At 44.8% G+C, this 20,822-nt stretch overlaps 1 protein-coding gene across 1 annotated transcript; it reads left to right on the forward strand.

The window, feature by feature from the left end:
- Nucleotides 1-12,010: 12,010 nt before the first annotated feature.
- TEX36 (testis expressed 36) lies at nucleotides 12,011-20,643 on the forward strand. Its single transcript, XM_061192273.1, has 4 exons — nucleotides 12,011-12,061; nucleotides 17,869-18,000; nucleotides 19,268-19,348; nucleotides 20,347-20,643. The coding sequence occupies exons 1-4, from the start codon at nucleotides 12,011-12,013 to the stop codon at nucleotides 20,641-20,643; spliced, it is 561 nt and encodes a 186-aa protein (XP_061048256.1).
- Nucleotides 20,644-20,822: the final 179 nt, after the last annotated feature.

Consider the following 20,822-nt stretch of genomic DNA (forward strand, 5'->3'; position numbering starts at 1 on the left):
GACGATAGGGCCAGGGTCAAGGTCAAGGAACTGGTGATCAATGAAAGATCCTCTCATACAATCCCAATCCCAGTTTTAAGAGGACAGGATTAGAGAAGGGGGCTCAGAAGGAAAATTCAAGGATGTTGGGTAAGTTGCTCCTTTTATCTTTTTATTTTTTTTTATTGGGGTATAGTCGCTTTACAATGTTGTGTTAGTTTCTGCTGTACAATGAAGTGAATCAGCTATATGTATACATATATCCCCTCCCCCTTGGACCTGCCTCCCCCCCTCCCCCCATCTCACTCATCTAGGTTATCACAGAGCACCCAGCTGAGCACCCTGTGCTATACAGCAGGTTCCCATTAGCTATTTATTTTACACACGGCAGGGTATATATGTCAATCCCAATTTCCGAATTCATCCCACCCTCCCTTCCCCTCTGCCCTGTGTCCACACATCCGTTCTCTACGTCTGCGTCTCTATTCCTGCCCTGAAAATAGGTTCATCTGTACCATTTTTCTAGATTCCACATGTAAGTCTCTCCTTTTAAAATGTGATGTCTCCATTTCCGAGGGAAGTTGGTCATCCCAGATGACCACAAGGAAGAGATGGCTTGGCCTCCAACGCTGAATTATTCAGGTGGGTTGTACCTGATGCCACTTGTCTGGAATGGGGGGCAGGCTAGGCAGAGCCAAGTGGCCTCTACACAAAAAGGGGCAGTGGGCTTCATTCAGATCTAGGGAGGGGCTGTGCTCTGAGCAGGTATTGAGATGCCTCTCTGCTTCAGCCCTCCCAGGCTCTCAGCTCCAGCTCCAACTTCAGCCCCATCCTGTACCACCCTCTGTCCACCAGGGTTCAGCGGGAAACATCTCGCTCCAGACGGTTTAGTGAAAATGCATTAATGAAGGCATCACTCATGGACCCACGTGGGACTACAAGGCTTTGTCCCTACCACCAGGGGACCAAAGGCATAAGGGAGGGAGTGGTGTTCTGGAGCTCAGTGAAGACTGGAACCGGGGCGGAGGTGGAAGGAAAATAGAGGTTACCAGAGAAATTATGCCAGAACAGGAAGGAAGTAGGGAAGAGATATCCCAGGTTTTCCCTCCTTTCTCTTCTCCCGCGTCCTATCACTCAAACCTGCCAGAAAGCCAGAAGGTAAAGGAGCCCAGGTGATGCTGTTGGCAGGGTCAGCCCTCTGGACAAGTCAGACAAGGATGGAGAATGGACCAGGGAAGGGGGGCAGGTGGAGAACCCCTACCCACATCCCATCCTGAACGGCCGGCAAAGCCGCCCGTGCTCTGCAGTGACCAGAGTCCACACGGCTGCTGCTGGGAGATGCCTCCCTCTGAGGGTAGCCTCAGCTTGGGACCTGCCCAGACCCCAACGTGCGCCCAGATCTGGCAGGGGGCTCGCATGCACCCACACTCAGAACGAGCATGGTGACTTCCCCCAAGGCCAAATGGAAATGGCTTTTGGATTACACGCCGTTTGGCTGGATTATCTGCACCATTGCCTCCGTCCATTACTGAGGAGAGCCAGGAGGGTCTGGACTGTCCTTGGAGTTCCAGGATGACCTTGTGGAGAGCTGATTACAGTCTGTGTGCAGAAAAAGAAGATGTTTGACTGTCATTTCTTCCCTCTCTCTGGTTCAGCGAAGCTTGATCTTTGGCCTGTGGCTAGATCCCATATTGAAGAGCCTGTCACTGCTGGCGATTTTTCTTGGAAGACCTCAATTCAGACTGAAGCAAGCCTTTCCATTAGCAAAGCCGTGCAGAATCCGTACTTGCCTTTGAGACTTCCAGGCTCCCCGTGTGGTGCTCGGGGGGCCCCTTCTGCACAGCACTCCTCCTCGCCCTCAACCCACTCACATGCCACCTGGCTGCACCCCCCTACCTCCAAGTCATAAGAAGAACAGATGCCAACACAGCTGCGTGGGGTCTCATGTCTGAACCAGGAAGAGAATGAGAGGCAGAATCCAAGGTCAGGGCCTGGGAGAATCCTGGAGAAGCCATCTTTGAGAATTAGGATGTCTTCTTGGTGGGCTTTTCTGGTTGGCCCGGAGAGCATCTGCCTCTGCCACAGCCTCCTTTACATCCCAAAGCCCCGACTCTATGGAGAGACCTCCAGAGCCTCAAAACGGGTCCTTAGCTCTGGTCCTGCACATCTCTGATTTCCTAGGCCCCCTCCTCCTTCTGCCCTCACCACCACTGAGTTCCCATGGGCCTCTTGACAAAATTCATGCACTTTGGGGGACCAGTAACATATAGTCAAAAGAGTTAACATTTATTTCCACCTAACTATGTGTCAGGCACTTTTTTGTGTGCATTTGACCTGTATCAATAGCTTCAATCCTTACAATAACCCAAAGTGGTAGGTACTAGTTTTTTATTTCCATTTTACAGGTGATAAAACTGATGCACAAAGAGATTAAGTAACTTGCTCAAGATCACACACCAAGTAAGTAGCAGTGCTGGGGTGCAAGCACCCCATGCTGTGTTCTCACCCACCGGCCAACGCTGCCTCCAGACGCCATCCCTGGGTGGGTTTCCCCAGGGTTTTTCCACTGCTTATACATTTCTAAATGTTGGAATTTTTGTCCTGCAGAGAAATATTGAGAATATTGAGAAATACAGAGAAATATTGAGGTACTAGCATTCAGGTGGCTTTTGCTTTACTGTACAACTTAGAGAACACACAACAGATAATTCAAGACACACTTTTAAAAACTCTGTTTTACTCCACTGGATTGGGTTAGAACAGAGGTTGGCAATATTTTCAGACCAAAGAGTCCAACTGCACTAAAATCCAGAAAACATGGTCAACAAAGATGCAGGATGAAAATGCCTATTTTGTTTAACAGAGAAATATGTTACTTTATGTTAATGATATTGATAGGGTGATTAATAATGGAATAAATCAAATATGGAAGTTATCAACTCTGGTCCTTAGGACTGAGCCTTGGCCTTGATCACTTGGCCAGTGCCCTTGGGGCCTGCCTTAACCCCCTGTCAGGTGGAAGTCTGTCAGGTGATCTATTAACTATAAAAATTAACGCTTGTATCAAAGAAATCATGGCAAAAGCTTTTCAGTAGTGGAGAGGAGGGGTATCCCAAATTGACCTGATCTACCTTTTTGGGGTCTGATTCCTGAGGATGCGAAGCACTGAAAGTTTCAGATTGTGTTCAGAAGAGCCCGTGAAGACGTTTGAGCATGTCTTAGCATTCCTGCTTAAAGATCTCAGCAGCTAGAGAGCTTCCAGAGCTACTGCTGGAACTTGGAACTGCATTATTCCTCATTGTTTGACTTCAAGGTCTTACTCTTAAAAGTCTGGGTTAAGGCCAAGGGTCATGCTGCTGCTGGCTTTAAGCTTTATATGATTTTACTTTCCATAATGCAAAGCTTATTAAGGTGGATTCCACTAGAGCTGACGGGGGAACTTTGCCTGCCACCAGGGTGGAATGAAATGCTTCTTTGGAAGTGTGGACGCATTCCTCATTCAGGTCGCGGGCCCTCTAGAGTATGAACCACTGATAATTGACCATGGTACCTTCAGCACCTAACGCAATGTGGAGGATTGCCTGTAAAACACTTTCCTGGAACACATGTAAATTCATGATTTGACCATAGTCAGTCTAGCCCTCTCTGCTCTAAGCAGACATCACGGATTCTGTATACTTTATAGCTTAATTTACATGCCCTTCTCCTTGTCCGGGCCTGAACTGTTGCAAGACATTGATCATGCATTACTTGCTTTGCTATACCTTCTTTTTAAATTCTTTTAGCTTTATTTCCTACCACGATAGCAATACATGCTCATTATGGAAATTTGGAGAAGCTCAATGAAGAAAAAAAAGAAATTCAATTAATTCTAAAATTTTAGTGTAACTTTCCACTTTCCATGAATATGTATGTACATTTTTACAAAAGAGGATCATCCTGTAGAAGTATTTACCTTTCTTTTTGACTGTACAATGCAATGTAAACATTTTTCTGTTGTCATTCTTCTATGTTTTTCATGACTGCATTGGGTTTAACTTTATGTTTCGATTTTTTTTTTCTCTAACAAATAGTATAATGAGCGTACGTCGGGATACATCTTTGTGCAAACATGTGGGTATTTTCTTGTGGTAAATTTCCAGAAGTAAAATTACTGGATCATAAACATGGATATTTTTAAGGCTTTTGGAGAGCTATTGCAACCAAATCACTCTTTGCTGCCAATAGTAATTTCTTAATTCTCGGTCCTGATGTCAGTGCTGGCAGCATCACTGGACAGTGTCTAAAGTGCTCCTGGCTGCCCAGTGGGGTATATGTTGCCAAGAGCTGACCTTTGTAGATGGGACTTTCTGCTTCAGTGGTCCTTTGTTCCTTACAGATGAACTGGTCTTTAAGGGTTCGGTGCTTCCCATGGCTTTTTGTTCAAATGTCTCTTTTAAAATTGATGTTGAATGCAACCTCCAACTGGAGATCATGTACTGTCTGTTGCTCGATCACTCAGCTTCCATTCTTGTGGATTTCCCACTGAACCAACCTCATTGATTTCTCCTCAAGGATGGCCTGTAGGTAAGGGCTTTCTTACCTGAGAGTAAGACCTTCTCTCTAGAGGCCAACTTTGTGAGGGCTTTGCCATTTGGAACTATTCTACCCATAGGGATTATTTTGCCTTAGACAATGCCCTGCTCTCCAGGGATGGCCATGGGGATCTTATTGGGAAGTGAGCTGAGGTGTTTCAGCAAGGCAGTTTTTTAAAACTGGGGTCTGACTGTTCTCTGCGGCTTTTTCGGATGCCAGCAACAGTTGGCCACAGTAGGAGATGCTCACTGGAATGTTCCCGGGCTGTCCGTGCACAAGTCACAGCTGTTCTGGCCAATGGGAAATGAGAGCTAATTTGCTCTAAGGGCCCTAATTGGCTGATGGTGCAGTTCCGTGCCTACTATTTTAAGGCTGTGTTTCTGGCCCCAGCTTGGCAGGCTTGCTTGAGACATCTGGCAACAATGATCAGAATGCCTCTTTTTTTTCAAGGAGGCTCACCATCGATTCATCTGTGGACTCACAAGGAAAGGCTCATTTAGTAGAGCCAACATGTTTCAAAGAAAAGTATATTTTCATTAACTAGCCTCAAAGCAGTAATTACATGTTCAGAGAACTCAGTAAAAATTTATTTCTAAATATTTGGCAGTAAAATGTTGAAGGCAGCGCGTGAGTACGTGTGAGTGCGTGTGTGTGTGTACACACGTGCCTAACGTGTTGCATGTGTTTTAAATAAACCCAGCCTCTAAAAGGAAGCAGGAAATACAATTGTAGCCTTTGAAATTTAATTTTTAGCAACAGGATGTGTTTCTAAATACTGCTAATATATCAAAAGGAAAATGTGTGTTTAAAGGCTTTAAAATTGTTATCAAAGCAATTGTAAAGCAAATGAGGTGGCTTTTATTTTTTATTTTTTTACAATGGTGGCGTCTGAACACTGGAAACCAAATTTCAACCGAGGATCAAAAGCAACGGTGACGTCTTTGCCTGAGATAAAGCTGAACTTCGATGCTCCTGCAACCTGATTCACAGTTTATAATCACAGTTATCACAGAACCATTAAAAGCCTCTTAACTTGAATTCCCACAATTCCTTGAGGGCAAGGGCAAAGAGAGAGCAACGTAACTTTGAATGTAAATGTAACACAAGGTTCGAATGGAGAGAATCTCTTTTAATTGTGCCAGCGGAAGAAGATGTCGTATGGATGCATCTACCCTAGCAGATGGCTGATGTAAGAATACAACATGAAGTCTTAGGAGGCTCGGGATGTTATGAAAATGATTTCTCTGTGAAGCGACTGGTAAAGTGTCCGCCCATTCCAGACCTCTTTCTGGGAGGAGGAAGAGGAGGTAACTTGTTAAAATGTGTTAACTGCGCGGTGGGTTGGCTGGACAAACGCTATGCGGTGTCTGATCGAATCAGCCTGAAAAGAATCCTCGGCCCCATTCAGTGGGAGCCAAAGCCCAGCAACTGTCCAAGCCCTCGTCATGTGAGAAGTCTGATTTCATGTTTTTCCACCCTTCAGTGCCTTTGCTGACATTTCCCCTAACAATGCTGTTATGTGCTGTACATCTAGACAGTGCAGTCAATAAGCTGTCCTGAGACTTCGGATAAAACGGAGGGTTCTTATCTCACTGCAAAACAATTAGAGACCTCGTGCAGCCGTGAGCTGTGTGCATACCAACATACCAATGATGGTCTGTTCCCAAATTTCTGAGCCCTCCCTGGAGAGATACACGCCTGCACACTAGGTGCTTGCTCTAAATGGTCCACATGCGTGTGCCCCTGGCGAGCTGGACATGGTCCTTGTCTCACCTTTGTGAAGGAGGATTGGAATCACCCGAGGAAGGAAAGCGCTTTCTCTCTGCCATCTCCAGCACTGGTTCTGAAATAACTAATTCCAATCAATCCGTCCTCACCTCATATGAGTTCTTCCTGCATGAACTGCCCACACTCACTGCCCAGTTTGATCTTGTTCCCACAATAGAGAAAGCAAATGGCTTGGTCCAGAGGGAGCGGGTTATTGACTAGGTACTTAATTAGGCGCACAGCCCTGATGGGGTCATTTTCCCACCGTCAAAACGACTGGACCGTGGCATGGCGGAACCATGAATTTGGTTTACTATCATTTGCCTGAGCCACCATTGAATCAGTGGGGTAGGAACCTAAATGAAACGTTAAGACAACCACACTGCAGCCTGTTTATATAACTGTGCAAAGAAACAGCATGTGTCTCAGGGTCCTCTGGGGGAAAACCTTCTCTACTTCCCTACTTCCTTATCAGGCACACTGAGGTCGGTGTTATGCCTTCTAGAAAGGTTTTAAGCACCGAAGGGAAAACCTCCTAGGTAAATAGGATGTAAACTCTTTTAGCCTCCTACTTGAGTTTCCAAATCTTTAAAAGTCTAAAAGGACAGTGAACCTTGTCCAAGAATTAGGCTGCAATTCTTCTCTGTAGGTACAAGGTCAAATGGGCCCACGGGTGCCCTGAATCCTCTGTCTTTTCACAGAAAGACCGAGAAAGTCTCAAGCACCGACCAGGGCCTTGAGATTCTCCAGGGTGGTGCATCTCAAACTTTATGTGCACACAGATCACCCGGGCATCTTGTTAAAATGCAGATTCGGATTCACTAGGTCTGGGCATGGGCCTGAGACTCTGCATTTCTAATAAACTCCCAAGTGGTGCTTGGGTTGCTGGTCCAAGGACCACACCTGGAGCAGTGAGGCCTTGGTGGTGGGAAGGTTCCTTACCTCACAGCCAACTTAGAAGGAAGTAGGGAAAAAAAGACCTTGCAAAGGCAACATGGCAAGCCTTGATGCTGTGTACATTTCCTATTTGCCTTTTCAAGGCACCCCCGGTGGACAGAAATACCCTGGAATGTGAAGAAAGAGCAAGCAAGAAAGGACAAATTGGTGGTCATCCACACGATTAACTGAACTGATGAACCTTGGATCCCGGTCGAGCTGGAGAAATTGGGGTCTAACGTCAGGAATCAGCCCACGTCTGTCATTTATGACTTTGTCTTCTTATTATCTTTGTAACAAGGCTCTTTTATTAGCTCACAGTTTGCTGCCAAGTTGATGAAATCGCCGTTATGTTTTATGGTACACGGTAAGAGGAGAGAGGAGATTTTAAAAGACCTACAGATCTCTTCTTCATTGAGGGACCTCGCCTCCTCTCTCTTCTCCCTGCGTGGGATGGAGATGAACTTACCATCACGTTCCAAGGCACTGTTCATTTCCTCTTCAGCTGAAAAATATATATTTATTTGGCTGTTTTGCTTTACGATTGTGGAGGCTGGCATTTTCCATTCCAGTGCTCTCCGTTCTGAACCACACTTGTAATTACTGCTGTCTTTTATTCTGTGTCTTCGGAGGACTGTCCCGTTCAAACTGTGAGAGGACAAAAGCTGCTGTCTTTCCAGGGGGTGGAAACAATAGCATCGAGTCTTCACGTAAACCTCAACAAACACGGAAACACAGAAGTGAAAATAGGAGTAACAAATGCATCCAGTGGAGAAATGGAAATCAAACTAAACATTTCTGCCTGTCTTTTTCAGAATTTGGAGAAAGAATAAACTCGGCACGCCTGCTGCATCCTAAGGGTGAGTCTTATTTCTAAGGTGATTTTTTCTAAAAAAGCCAAAGTTCTCAACTGGTGCGTTGTTGTTACCTGTTCCTCAAGTCTCTGTCTGCTACCAACACTGGCCAGCTGGTCAAGGTCACAAAGGGCAAGGTGCCTCTCCACAGCTCTCGGAGGGCCTGGAGGCCCTGAGTGGCCCGCCTTCTGCTTTTTCCTCTATCATCTCCACCCTGCGTGGTCCTCTGACCTCCTTTTGGTTCCTGAGTGAGTCAAGCTCCACCCAATATCAGGGCCTCTGACGGGCTCTCCATCCACCTGGCACGTGCTTCCCATCACCTTCCTGGTCACCCTTCAGATTCATGCAGGTCCCACTGTCACATGGTCTTGAGCACCCAGTACCTCTCATAACTATAACCAATTATCTGGGTGGTACGTCTGTCTCCCCACAAGAGAGCCAGCTTCGTGAGGACAGCGACAGTATCTACTGTGACCTTCACTGTGTCCAGTACAATTTGCTAGATTGCAGCAATTTTTTGAGCGACCAATTCTCCAAGTTATCAATGAACCAAAAGCTTCTCTAGACACGATTTGAAAAGTTTATAGCAATTCACGTTTCAGCAAGGTTATCAAAAATTGTCATTACCTGGGCAGTGTCTCACATCCTTACCAACTCATGCGTGTCAGCAGAGTCAAGCGTTTTTATAAATGTTACCGTTTCTACCTTTCAACTGAACAAACTTCCAGGTTGGTCAAGTTCTTCTTCTTGTCTTTCAATTCGTCTTACTTGTCTTGATCCAGGAATTGTTTTCTTGAGTGGAAGGGAGAGAGATGCAGTTAATTTTCCAGATAGTTTGCAACGTAGGGTAAAACAAACAAACAAAAAATGTGCTTCACGTGACAGATGCCTGAATACTTTTCAAGATGATGTGCAAATGGGTTGTGCATCCATTGTAATTTCCACGAGTTCCGTACGAATCATGAACCATAATAAAAACGTACAATTGAGTCACCTCAATTCTGTTGCTATTTGCAGAAAGAATCCAGATAGTTTACCTTGCAGGGTGAAAAGAAAATGTGTTTTATAATTCAGATGCCTGAGAATTTCTCAGATGCTCAACATTTTACGTGCAGATGGCTCGGCTTTTCCCATATGCAAGTTAAGTAGTCCGGGATTTGTGGACGGGAAGGTGGAGGTGAAACTTTTGGTGGCATGAGGAACTGCAGCATGCCTGTGTGTGCAGGTCTGAGAGTTCTGCGGGCAACACACGTGGGCACGTGGCCGATGCGTGTGTGAAAACACACCCGTGGTTCCACCACTTTCTCCCCCACCAAAGACAGCAAATTGCTAATTAAAACAAGGAATGGCACAGTGCACTGAAAACACATGGAAGAGATAGGCACAGCTGCTTTTCATAAGGTCCTTAACACTTCAGATGTAAAAGATCTAAAAGTCAAAGTACACAACAGCTGTCATTTCGAAAAATACATTGGGTGGAACAATTAGATACAAATGTTGTAGATAGCTCACTGAAAATAATTTTTGGTTAATCAATAATTGGGGGTCCTAGTCATCTGATGTATTGGCAAATCCATGATTTACTACTTATGAAAAACTGATTTTGGTGATTGTCTTACCGCTGTTTGAACACAGTGCTGATACATAGTGGGTGTTCCGTCAGTATTTGTTGAATGAACATGCCCATGTCTCAGCACTGCCTTCACAGCTACCTTTAACAGGCGGTGTTGCGACACTGCATTCCGAGCAGGGCCCAGCTCGTGCAAAGACCCAAAGCAGGATGGAGCTCGACCCTCCGGTGTTCTCAGCCCCAGTGATCTTAGTGCCCTGAGTGCTACAGAACTTGTTTTCAGAATGGGTCTCCAAGTTCAGCTCAGTAATTCAAACCTCTGAAAAGAATAACATCAACAATGAACAACCCCACCCCAATCTGCAGCTAGGAAATCCTAGCTGAAGAAAAATTGAATTTCATTTTTCCTGGCCGGGTTTTCTTTATTTGCTTTTGACTTTCTTGGACAAATTTTTTAGAATTTTAAACAATCGTTCAAAAGGGGAAAATTGGAATACACCTTAACCAGTGATTGTATACCTTGTTTAATAGAGCATAAGACTAAATACAGAGGAGATGCAGAATATATTTAGAAACGAGATTTTAGATCTAAAGGATTTTCTGCTCCATTGGTGGAGACAAAGGGAATGTCTGTGAAATACTATGGTTTGGAAATGGCACTGTTTCTAGGTTTTTAGTCTCAGTCTTCGGCTCCCTGCTTCCTTATTGCTTTACTTTCAGTCTCTTGATGTGGGAGAAGCAGCATTCTGCACTCATCCTTCCCCTCCATTTGTGCAGAGCTCCCTGGCATGACATCTACTGGGGAGGGAGGGCCACCGGAGGAGCACACGATGGCAGTCATTTGACCCCTGGCCTGCCAGAGCTCACAGTGGGGAGGGATCATGGCTAAGAGGCCCAGTTTCATGCAGATTAAAGAAAGGGAGTTAAAAGCAATCCTAGAAAATTCACTGCCCAATAATTTAATGTGGTCAGGGAAGTGCAGTGAAATGAATCCTGTTTGATGCTGGCATTGAAATTGGCCTCAGTACATCTGGGTTCTAGTTTGGACTTTGCTACAAATTAGCTATGTGACTATGGGTGAGTCCCTCCACCTCTCTGAGACTCCCTTTCCTCATCTGTAAGTGGAGATGGTTACTAACACCTGCTCAGTTTCAGTCTGTGTTCCACCTCAGGCATCTCATCCAGGAACACACCTCTCTGGGCCATCGGTGCTGGCCAGAGGAGAGGTCCCATATCACTAACACGGCAACTCTTGTTAGGACGCCCTCGCCGATGATTAGGGGAAGAGGGGCTTGAGGACACAATTTCTTAGCAAAAAAAAGAGAGTTGGACAGATTCTCCCATTGGTGTTTACTCTTATTTTCACATGGAGTAGCCAAGAGAATTGTCAAGACACAGAATTTATAAAAGGAAGGAAGGAAAGAAATGAAGGAAGGGAGGAAGGAAGGAAGGAAGGAAGGGAGGTAGGGAGGGAGGGAGGAGGGGAAAGAAAAGCAGAAATCATGTAACTGAGTAGAAGTGAGGCAGGACTTGAGTGTCCGGGCCCCAAGAGGAAGACCAGCTCTCCGGAGCCACCTCTGCAGCTTGGGAGACGCCAGGTGGCCCTCGAAAGGCTTGCGAGCCCTGGAGCTGTCCCGTGACCCGGCGCCCCCTCCACTGGGTACGTGGCTCTGTTTCCTCATTTGTAAACCCCAAAGGTTCATGGAGAAAAAGTAAAACACGTGAAAGCGCTCAGCACAGCACCTGGTATTTAATAACTACTCACGATTGCTGCTTCGTCATGGCCTCAGCAGTGTGCAGTAAGGGGAGTCACAGTGAGTGAGCTGGGACATGCAGGCAGCCAGGAAAGGAGCACGTGGGGAGGCCGGAGTCCTGGCTGGGCATAGACAAGGCAGAGTCAACTCACTTCTCTGAAAACTAAGAGGTTGGAATAGATGGTTACCATGAGGATATTCAACTCAGAAGTCATCAGAGGATTTGGAGGGTACAGAGTTCGCCATTGTCTCAAGACTGTCTGGTCCACACCTGTGTGACCTGTGTGTATGGCTTCCTCACCTGGGACCTGGAGGCTTACACACTGGGGAGCGACAGCTGCAAGGGACCCGAGGCAGGAGCCCTTGGGGGGCTTGGAAGACCCGCACTCCTCCCCCATTGTGATGGGTGGGCTCTGATGCTATGACAACAGGGACCACTCCCGGACTTCCCCTCCTGGTAGAGGCTGAGAATTAAAGATCAGGAACAAGGAAGAGTGGCTTCCCAAGTGTAGAATTCATGAGGCGATGGAGGGATAAGAGAGCCAACCTCAGCCCCCTTCAGCTTCCTGCAGAATATGGCCAAAGGGAGACGCTTCAACCCACCTTTAGACAAGGATGGAAGATGGGTAAGAAGGATGGTGCCCTCTCTCATCTTTCTCCGGTCACATGGGTGTGGTCAGGACACAGAACTGAGTTCGGATCCCACTTCTGCTACTTCCTATAGTATGACGTCTGACAAATCACTTCACCCAGCCTCAGTTCCGTCATCTGTGAAATGGGAATCTCATAGTATCCTTGGGAGGACCAAATGAAATTAATCTGAGTATAAAACGCTCAGCAGGCTGGCAACTTGTGACTGTTCACTAAGCAGTAATTGGTGTGTGCCCTGCTTTTTCTCTTTTCTATAACATCTATCTTCTGACATACTATATAATTTATTATATAAACTCCATGAGGCTGGTTATCTTTGTCTTTTTTTTTCCCCACTGGTTGTATCAGAGAAAATTGTGGTACTAGCCTCTTCTAGGGCAGTAATACATAGAAAATTTTTTTAAAAATTTGTTTGTTTAAAAGGAAAAAGAAAAATGGAAAACATCTTGGAAAATTTGCACCTGAAGGCTTTAAAAACCCTAAGCAACTTAGTCTTTCTAAATCTCAGTCTCTTTGTCTGTTAAATGGGAGCATAATGTACTAAGGTTAGAGGCCATGGTGGGGATTAATGAGATAATTCGTACAAAGGTGCTTAGTATAATGCATGGAAACATAGTAACCACTCAATACTTGCTAACTATTATATAGATAATATATAATATATGTATATATGTAATATATATATGTATATATGTCCACCATGCAGAACCCACAGATACTGAAGGGCAACTAAGGGACTGAGCATCCTTGGATTTTGGTACCCACAGGGTGGGATGGGGGGAACCAATCCCCCACAGATTCCAAGGGGTATATATTTATACTGATATTCTTTCTTGTATACCCTGCTCCATTTCACAGATTTAAAGTAATGAATGGAAAATATTCACAATAAAGTAGTAAAGTATATAAAAATAAGAATTCAGAACCAGTTTAAATATACTTTAAGAGGCTGAGACTGGGAAAATATGTAACATAGATATGCAGGCCATATGGCCTAAACAGTAGCTATTTGGACATCAAATTTGACTCTGAGTTTCCTGGAAGCCAAAGTAAAATGGGAAATAACGTGAACTACATACACTAATTGGTTAGGAAGAGACAACGTAAGCTTCTCAGACTAAATAGCTTGGCCTCTTTTTGTCACCTACAGTATCAGTTAGGGCTGTGTTTGAATATTATAAAAAGCTGACTACAGTACCTTATCCAGACAGGGGTCTGTGTTTCTCAAGTAACAATCAGTCCAGAGGGAGGCAGTTCAGGGCTGGTACAGATGCCCTAGGGCGTTGTCAAAGGCCCAGGTTCTTTTCAGCCCCCTGTCCTGTCATCCTTAGTGCAGTGTGTCAACTCAGGCAGGTAAATGAGAGGAAAGTCAACGGATAAATAGATGGAAGGCACCTGTCAGCTAAGTCGGCCCCTTTTTCTGGGGGAAACAATCTCTTTCCCACGAACCCCACCCACAGACTTCTGCTTTCATTTCAACTGGTCACATGGCCAATTTAGCTGCAAGGGAGTTTGGGGGGGTATTTTTTAACCAACCACGTTGCCACCCCAAACAAAGTCAGGGTTCTGTTATAAGGCAGAAATCGAGAAAGAACATTGCATCCCCTACTGGTGTCCCAGGAAAGTACCTGGGCCCAGTTTAAGTGGGGAGCCTTTGGTGTGGGTCCTTTCTGCTGCCGGCACCTAAGGGCGTAAAGAGAATAGTGCTGACGTGAAGTTTCCCAAAGTAACTTGTTGGGAAAATTAAAGAAATTGTTGGCTTTGCGTCAGCAGCAGCCCCTTTGGGAGACTAATTACCACATTGGAGGTGACAGTCATTTCGCAGTTGACCTTGCTGGTGGTTATCTGGCTGTTGCTAGGTAGAAAAGGCTCTCTGCACACACTTTCACCTTCCTATTTAATATTTCAGTCATTGAGTGATTGAATGCAGCAAAAATTTCACTGCCAACTAGTTAAAAAGCTGTATTTCACGGTTACAATATCTAACAGAAGGGTTTATTTCACAGCTATCATGTTATAGCCATTAAATATATATTTTAAAAGAGTGAAATTAAAATGCTAGAGCCATTTTTTTTTACAGTGATTTAGTCCACAGACTTGCAGAATACAAATGAACTCAAGTCAGTTGTCATTTAGCTGGTTAGAGGGATCCTTCGTGATGTAGAAAAACTCTCCACCTTGGCCTGATTTTCCATAACTTGGAAAATCAGATTGGAAGAGGGAAAAAGGGAAAGGTTCTGAGTCTGGAGGCCCTCTGTGTTATTTATATTTACTTAAAAATTGTTTAAAAACATTAAAATATATATATAATACAGGATGAATTAGAAATGTATAGGTTGATTTTGAAAATTTTCTGGGGTATATTGTTAAGTGAGAAAAGCAAGGTGTAAAATAGTATGTATCATATGGTCCAATTTTTATAAAGCAATGTAAGTCCCTTTTGTAGGTACGGGTGTTTGTAAAGGATCATACGAGAGCTATTGTCATTACTATTGTTATCACTGTTATCTGGGGTGTTGGTGGGGGTGACAAGAAGGGGAAGGAAACAGAAACCAAAAGTTACTATTAAATTATAAAAAGGCATTTATTGCAAATCAAAACCACAATGAGGGATCACCTCACACCAGTCAGAATGGGCATCATCAGAAAATCTACAAACAACAAATGCTGGAGAGGATGTGGAGAAAAGGGAACCCTCCTGTGCTGTTGGTGGGAATGTAAATTGGTGCAGCCACTATGGAGGTTCCTTAAAAAACTAAAAATAGAATTACCATATGACCCAGCAATCCCACTACTGGGCATATACCCTGAGAAAACCATAATTCAAAAAGACACATGCACCCCAATGTTCATTGCAGCACCATTTACAATAGCCAGGACATGGAAGCAACCTAAATGTCCATCAACAGATGAATGGATAAAGAAGATGTGGCACATACATACAATGGAATATTACTCAACCATAAAAAGAAACGAAATTGGGTCATTTGTAGAGATGTGGATGGACCTAGAGACTGTCATACAGAGTGAAGTAAGTCAGAAAGAGAAAAACAAATATCATATATTAACCCATATATGTGGAATCTAGAAAAATGGTACAGATGGACCAGTTGGCAGGGTAGAAGTTGAGACACAGATGTAGAGAACAAACGTATGGACACCAAGGGGGGAAAGCGGGGTTGGGGGGGTGGTGGGATGAATTGGAAGATTGGGATTGACATATACACACTAATACGTATAAAATAGGTAACTGATAAGAACCTGCTGTATAAAAAACAAAATTCAAATTAAAAAAAACAGAGAAGATCAGAAAAATAAAAAGGTCACATTTATAATCTTATATGTTTATAATTTTTGAAGCCACATTTATAATACGATCCTATATATGCAAATTATGCATATATATGGGTGTACAGTTGCACAAGGATGCATGACGAAGTTGGTCACCAAAGAGTTAAGGGGAGGACTTCCCTGGTGGCACAGTGGTTAAGAATCCGCTTGTCAATGCAGGGGACACGGATTCGAGCCCTGGTCTGGGAAGATCCCACATGCCGTGGAGCAACTAAGCCCGTGCGCCACAGCTGCTGAGCCCGCATGCTACAGCTGCTGAAGCCTGCGTGCCTGGAGCCCGTGCTCCGCAACAAGGGAAGCCACCGCAATGAGAAGCCCGCGCGCTGCAAGGAAGATCCAACACAGCCAAAAAAAAAAAAAAAAAAGAGTTAAGGGGAAAGAGTGATGGGATTTCAGGGGAATTCTACTTCCTTCCTTATGTTTTTCTTTATTGTTTGAACTTTTAAAAACCATAAGCATGTATTACAACTCTAATCAGAAACAAATACAATTACTTTCGTTGGGAAAACGAGACAATTAATAGGTGCACTTCATTAAGAAACATACAAACTATGGCAAAAAAAGTCTTCCTTCCCTGGTGCCCTCCTCCGAGGTGACCCTGTCGCTCAGCCGTGGAAGAGCCCGTCCACATGATGGTGTGTTGATTTGTGTGGTTGTCTCCTTGCCCTTGATCCCTGTTCCCACTCTGCTCGCCCCACAGGCAGCTATTCACACGTGTTTAATGGGAGTTCTTTTACTGAGATGTGTTCTTGTAAATTATGTATTGTTGTTTTGTGTGCATGGATTATTTATTTACATAAATGGTGTTGGGTTATAGATCTCATTTTGTTTCTTCTTTCCACTCAGCACTGAGTTTACAAGATCCCTCTGAGGCTATGTGTCATCTGGACGATTGGTTCTCCTTTTCTCTGCCAACAATGCCCCACCAAGTATACCACATAGATGACATAATCTCTCTACCTTTTGACATAAATAGTAGCATACTAAACTCACTCTTATGCAGAAATTAAACAAAAGCCATACTTACATGTGCAGTTATATCATGACTTAAGAAGGAATGGGAGAGAATGGCAGTGTTAGCCAATATCATTATAATCCCAAAGAGAAGGAAGGACTGGCTTTGGGTGTGACAATGGGTTTGGTGACAGGGAGGGGACAGCTGTGAGCAAAAATAGAACCTGCCAACAGCTATTGAACAATCTCTGGGTGCGTGCATTTTCTCCTTTAATCACATCTACCTTATCAAGTAAGTATTGTTATTTCCATTTTACAGATAAAGAAACTGGGGCCTGGAAAAATTAAGTCTCTTGCGGAAGGCTGACCTCGTGGGTGAGGGAGCTGGGATTGGTCTCAGGGCGTTTGAATCTACTGTCTGTGACCCACTACCACATTATGCTTCCTCCCTTTTCAGGAATTTTCGCTAAGAGTCAGGGTCTTGCCTTCTGTTTGTATTGTAGTTTCCATTCATATTCCTCTCCTTGAGATCCCTGCTTCAAAGTCCACTTTGTTGGGGTGGCTTTTAAGAGGTGCTGTTTATATAAAATTGGGGTGAGCTACAGTGGCTGTCAAGCACCACTAGCATCCCTCTTCAGGGGGAATTCGGGAATGGACTACTTGCGCTGCTGCTGAAAGTGTGGCCTGGGAGGTCCACCCCTAGATATTCCTTGGCTGAAAAGAGCTGCTGCCCCAAGGTCACTTCCTGGGTCCCCACTGTCCTCTTCTACCCAGTGACTGATTGACAAAGGCTCACAAAGGCCCAGTCCTCTCACTCCATCAGGCTGACTCTGAGAAGGCATCCCATGTCTAGAGCTCCCTGTGGGGTTGGTCCAGGCCTTTGTTGGGACTGCCTCCCTAGGCCCAGTCCTGTTTCCTTCCCTTCTGTTCATAGAGAGATACTAAAGCCCACCCCCAGCCATCCAAATAATCTTCCCACCCTCTACCATTCTACATTCTCCATTCTCCGTGGAGACTCAACGCAACCCTTCTCTCCTCCCCTTCCCCATGTCCTAATGTCCACTTCATACCTGCAGGAGGTTGGCTCACCCCTGTGAACATGGGCTGAATCCTTGGCCCCAAGTGCAGAGAGCTCCCTTACCACAAGGAAGATCTCAAATGATACATTGTCTCCTCAGAGTACATCAACCCCCTCTCACGGGGCCACACCCTCCTCACCAGGCCTCGGAAACATTTCCAGGCTCCGAGCAGCAGGGTGGCCCCTGTAACTTGAAACAACCGGCAGTGGTGGCCTCGGGCCATGACAATATTTTTTGTCTTGGAAAGAATACTAGAAAATTACAAAAATTATGCCATTTCCATCGCATGCCAGAAGCACCCAAATTGCATTTTAATCCCTTTACAGAGGAAGCCCTGATACTGGGCTTAGAGATTCAGATGTGTCTGGTTTTAATCAAGGCGTGTGCTGTTTTTCCAGTTCCCTCACATTGGACTAATGCAAAAGACACCAGAATCCATCACACGTACGATGTTAAACGAGTCCAATAGTCCACGTTTATCTCGGCAAGTGGAGGAGAAGCTACCGCCAATCTACAAAGTGCGGGAGAAGGTGAGCCCTGAGAGCTGGCCATGTGAACCCCTGGCTCTTTAAGGGGGTGGCACCGCTGCCACCAGACAACTCTTTCTTGGAGGGAACTGCTCACTTGCCCTCCCTGGACCCCTAAATTCTGGTAGCATCCTACCTCATACACTGGTCAGTACGATACCTCAAATAGTCTTTAGAAGGAACTACCTCTGGTCCAGACAATAAAGTTAGGCTCCTCTATGGACAGAGTTCTTTTCTTTTCTTTTTAAAGATTTTTTTTTTTTGGATGTAGACCATTTTTAAAGTCTTTATTGAATTTGTTACAATATTGCTTCTGTTTTATGTTTTCGGTTTTTTTTGGCTGTGAGGCATGTGGGATCTTAGCTCTCTGACCAGGGACTGAACTTTTACCCTCTGCATTGGAAGGCGAAGTCTTAACCACTGGACCGCCAGGGAAGTCCCTATGGACAGAGTTCTTAACATGCACGTTCTTCCTTGCTGGCCAGTTCATGAGCAACTTTAGGGACATGAAGTGGCCGGAGGGAGAAACAGGGTTAACTTCACATTTAGCCGCCCTGAACCAGAGCGCTCTGGTCTACTAGGATCCTGATTGGGCAGAAGAAGAAGATGGCCTCAAAATTCTTTTCCAGCTTTCAATTCCATGCCTACAGACTTTCCCTTCCTTGTCTCTCAGTAAGATGTTTTAAAGAGAATTTTTTATGATTTTCAGCAAGCTGGCAATAAGGTTGAGTTTCAAAGCCTTGAGCTGATGCACACACCCAAGACCTCACCCTGTGCCGTGTGTGCCATCGCTGTCCATGGATTTAATTCTTCTTTTTTTTAATAAATTTATTTTATTTATTTATTTATTTTTGGCTGCGTTGGGTCTTCGTTGCTGCGCGCGAGCTTTCTCTAGTTGCAGCAAGCGGGGGCTACTCTTCGTTGTGGTGCACAGGCTTCTCATTGCAGTGGCTTCTCTTGCTGCGGAGCATGGGCTCTAGGCGCACGGGCTTCAATAGTTGTGGCGCGTGGGCTCAGTAGTTGTGGCGCACAGGCTCAGTTGCTCTGAGGCATGTGGGATCTCCCTGGACCAGGGCTTGAACCCATGTCCCCTGCATTGGCAGGTGGATTCTTAACCACTGTGCCACCAGGGAAGCCCTGATGGGTTTAATTCTTACTTAGAGGTCACTTTGCCTCCTCCATCTTCCTTCCATGCCACTATAGGTGGGTTCTGGAAGCATACTGGGGTTCTGATGTGTGCCTTTTTATCTCTTCCCTTGCTCTTTTCCAGCAAGCAGTAAATAACAACTTCCCCTTCTCTGTACACGACAATCGTCACAGCTTTCAGAACTCTGGATTCTACCTTGACTCTGTGAGTATTTCTCTCCAAGTTGCTAATAAAATGAGCGACATTAGGGCTCTTGATTTTCTGAGACGTGTTGAAGATAGAGGACTGACCTCAAAATTGGAACAAGATTAAAGCCTCATAACAGGTTACCAGGGGGGAAAAAAGCATAAAATTCTCGGAGTCCCACGTAGCTTTCAAAATCTGCACCAGCATTCCTTCTGCCTAGGTTTTTGTGAATTTCATGCTCATCAATGTGCTTTCCCATAAACTGTCTCATTTGTGAGCTTTCTTGTGAAGATCTGTCATGGGAAGGACGGATTACCTATGTGTGTCTCTGAATGGCAGAGCCAGGATCTGTGAGGAGTCAAAGGAATGGATGGGGAGCTTACATGATATAAAGAAGGACTTCCTAATAACTGCAGTTGTCTTTTCTCCGGAGGTGGTGTTTCCCCATCACTGAAGAAAATAAAGTCTGATAGCACTGGTTAGTGGTGGTTAACAAAGCACCGGGCAACGAAAAGAGATTGCAAGCGCATATGTAATTTAAAATTTTCTAATGCCCACTTTAGTAAGAGTTGATGAGGAAACCTGTGATCAGAGACCCAAAGGTGCTGCTTTCTTCATTGGGAATCCTTTGGGATGGGAAAGAATCTTTGGATCTCTCGGTGTAAGAACCATCCCACTGAGTGCTGGAGATGCAGCCTGGGGTGGATATGCTGAGGAGCCACCTGGGTGCAGAGAACCTACTTGGGGTCCCAGGGAGTCCAGGCTGTGGTCTCTCCGGTTCTGCCCTCCATGTCTCTAGAAGTCCAGTCCTCTTGGTGGGAGTGGAAGGCTGCGAGAACCAGGATGTTGTGAGTGTCAATTTATAGCCTTCAACAGGTTGATAAAGGATGTCTCTTGTAAGGGTGGTCATGCTGTGCATTTAGAGATAGGGTGTCACGAAGGTGGTTTTACTAAAGACATCTGAACTGTGTGACCTTGAATATTTTTCTCCTAACCTTCTTGTGATTCTTCTCCAGGGCCTGGGATGTAAGAAGATCTCCCCAGAAAAAAGGCAACACATTTCAAGAAATTTCAATCTTTGGGCATGTGACTATGTTCCATCTTGTCTCGATGGCTTTTCAAATAACCAAATATCATATGTCTGTCAGGAAGCTGTGGTGGTCCCAATTTTCAGACGCTTTCCAAGACATTATAATGAGTTATGGAACACTTTTAAATTTATTCCCCAGCAAAGCTATACAGAGTATCTGAAAAAGAATCCAAAAGTAAGGTTCATGATTAACAAAAAGGCTAGTTCTCCACTGGAGCCCTAACCCTTCCAGAAGATTCTTGATGAGTTTTGCAATATTGTTATTTCATCGCACATTCTAAAAGTATGTATTTTCTGATCCAGCACTGAGGTTTGACATAAGATTTGTTTAGCATTAGAGAATATAGACTGTATGTGCCTCAATGCTGAGGTGAAGTTTTCTTGCAGTGATAACATAAAGAA

Source organism: Eubalaena glacialis, chromosome 1 (genome assembly GCF_028564815.1).
Source record: "Eubalaena glacialis isolate mEubGla1 chromosome 1, mEubGla1.1.hap2.+ XY, whole genome shotgun sequence".
Classification (NCBI taxonomy): Eukaryota; Metazoa; Chordata; class Mammalia; order Artiodactyla; family Balaenidae; genus Eubalaena; species Eubalaena glacialis.